General features: G+C 57.1%; 1 protein-coding gene across 1 annotated transcript; it reads right to left on the bottom strand.

Annotated features, from left to right (window-relative positions):
- Window positions 1-704: 704 nt before the first annotated feature.
- On the bottom strand, window positions 705-1,535 carry LOC119339231. The gene has a single exon (XM_037611361.1). The coding sequence runs from the start codon at window positions 1,533-1,535 to the stop codon at window positions 705-707; it is 831 nt and encodes a 276-aa protein (XP_037467258.1).
- Window positions 1,536-1,926: the final 391 nt, after the last annotated feature.

The following is a 1,926-nucleotide window of genomic DNA, read 5'->3' as shown; positions in this document are numbered from 1 at the left end:
CTAGGGCCGTCGTCGTCGGCGCTGGTTTTGTGGCAGTACGGCGGCCGCCACCGTTGTGTTTTGGATGGATTCAACGGGGGTCAAACTACGCACCCCACTCAATGCTCTGCGTCGCATCTCGGTATGCCCTCCTCCTCTCGGCGCTCCGATCTCACTCGTCGACCGACCACCGGCACAGCCACCGGAGAAATCAACCTTGCTCGACAAAACGATAGCTCGAGTCCAACCTAAAACTTGTGCCAATTCCATTTCGGTGCAAGTAATGAAATTTTGTCATATATATGAAAATAATGCGGGGGTGCTTTTCCATGCATTGAATCATTCACTTGACAACAATGGTCAGTTGGCAATAAGAAAGACAACTTGAGAGGAGATGAAAGCAAACTTTGATGAACAACCATTTCAGATTTCACTAACAAAAAAGAAAAATAGTCGGCACACAATTGAGGAATTGAACAAACAAATTTTCCTTCCAACTAAATCAATTACAATGAAATGTTCGTACAATATACATCGACGCATTTCATCGATGGATGAGCTCATGAATGCATCATCAATCAGTCGAATGAAATGCTATCCTTCAGAGAAACGTAAGGAAATCTGAAGAAGATTCAAGCTAACTGCAGTCACAAGTCAAGGGAATGATACACTGACTGCACAAACTTATTGAAACAACCATGCGACGCCCTTGCGAATCGGGTCTATCACTCTAGCTTGTGTTTGATGTCCAGCTTGTGTCTGCACATAGGGCAGATCTCGCTGTTCTGGAGGACGCCCTCCAGGCACGCGCAATGGAAGACGTGCGGCTTGCCGCCACACCCGGGCCACGCGGCGAGGTCGTCGCCCTCCAGCAGCTGCAAGCAGACGGGGCAATCCTCCCCAGCGACGTCCACCCTCCTCCGCTTTGCCGGCCGCTCGCCTGCGTTTCTGCCGCTATCGTCGTCGTCGCCTTCCGTGCCGCACCGTACCGGCACCGGCAAGTGCAACTCCATGCCGACGAAGCGCCCGGGCCACGGGTCCGCCACCATGCTCTCCAGCGCGGCGTACATGTGCCCCATGCTCGCCAGCGTGTAGTCCGCCCGCCGGAGGATGCCGACGTCCACGAACACCTCCACGCGCCTTGCTCCCGGCGGTACGCTCACCTGCGACGCCAAGCTGGACCATAGCTCCTGGAGCTGCTTGGTGATCTCCTGGAGTTTCTTGCTCAAGATATCGGGGTATATCAGCAGGCCTAGAGACGATCCGGCCCACGCCAGCGACCTTGCCGCGTGGTCGCCGGTGGCGATGAACCGGAGCTGGTGCTCCATCGTCCTCCCTCGCCGTTCGACGCCGTCCGGTGATGCCCTGAAGCGGGTGTAGCGGTAGAGCACCAACATCTGCTTGCTGTCGTCCTCTGCTCCTTCGCTCTCGACGGCGGCGACCCGCATGAAGCCGAGCGTCCTCCCGGCGCAGGCGAACCGCGGCGGCGAACCTCCAACAAGTTGCTCCTCGGGAACGAACTTCCTACGATGCAGTGTCTGTAGAATGCCGAGCATCACGTCATCGTCGACGCTGGCCGCTTGTCCGTCGACCTCGCCGTCGCTCTCCTCCTCCTCCTCCTCATCCTCCTCCTCCTCCTCCTCCTCCTCCTCCTCCTCCTCCTCGCTGCTGCTGCTGTCGTCTTCCGAATCAGCCGAGTATTCGTCCTCGGCCTCGCTATTGTCATCATCGTCGTCATCCTCGTCATCATCATCTTCGTCCTCCAACCCCTCACACAGCGGCGGAGGAAGAACGTGATCGTTAAAGCGACCCTCGAACAGAACGGCGACCGCCTCATCACCGGCGGGATCGCCTCCATCTCCATGCCGCCTGACGCGAGAGCAGAAGAAATCGCTTTCCATCACCAGCACCGGCCTCGGCAGCTCCACGCGGGGCCTCTCGGATGAC

This window comes from Triticum dicoccoides, chromosome 7B (genome assembly GCF_002162155.2).
Source record: "Triticum dicoccoides isolate Atlit2015 ecotype Zavitan chromosome 7B, WEW_v2.0, whole genome shotgun sequence".
In the NCBI taxonomy this organism is placed as follows: domain Eukaryota; kingdom Viridiplantae; phylum Streptophyta; class Magnoliopsida; order Poales; family Poaceae; genus Triticum; species Triticum dicoccoides.
Note: the sequence above shows the minus strand (reverse complement) of the source record. Positions and strands in the feature narration are given on the sequence as shown.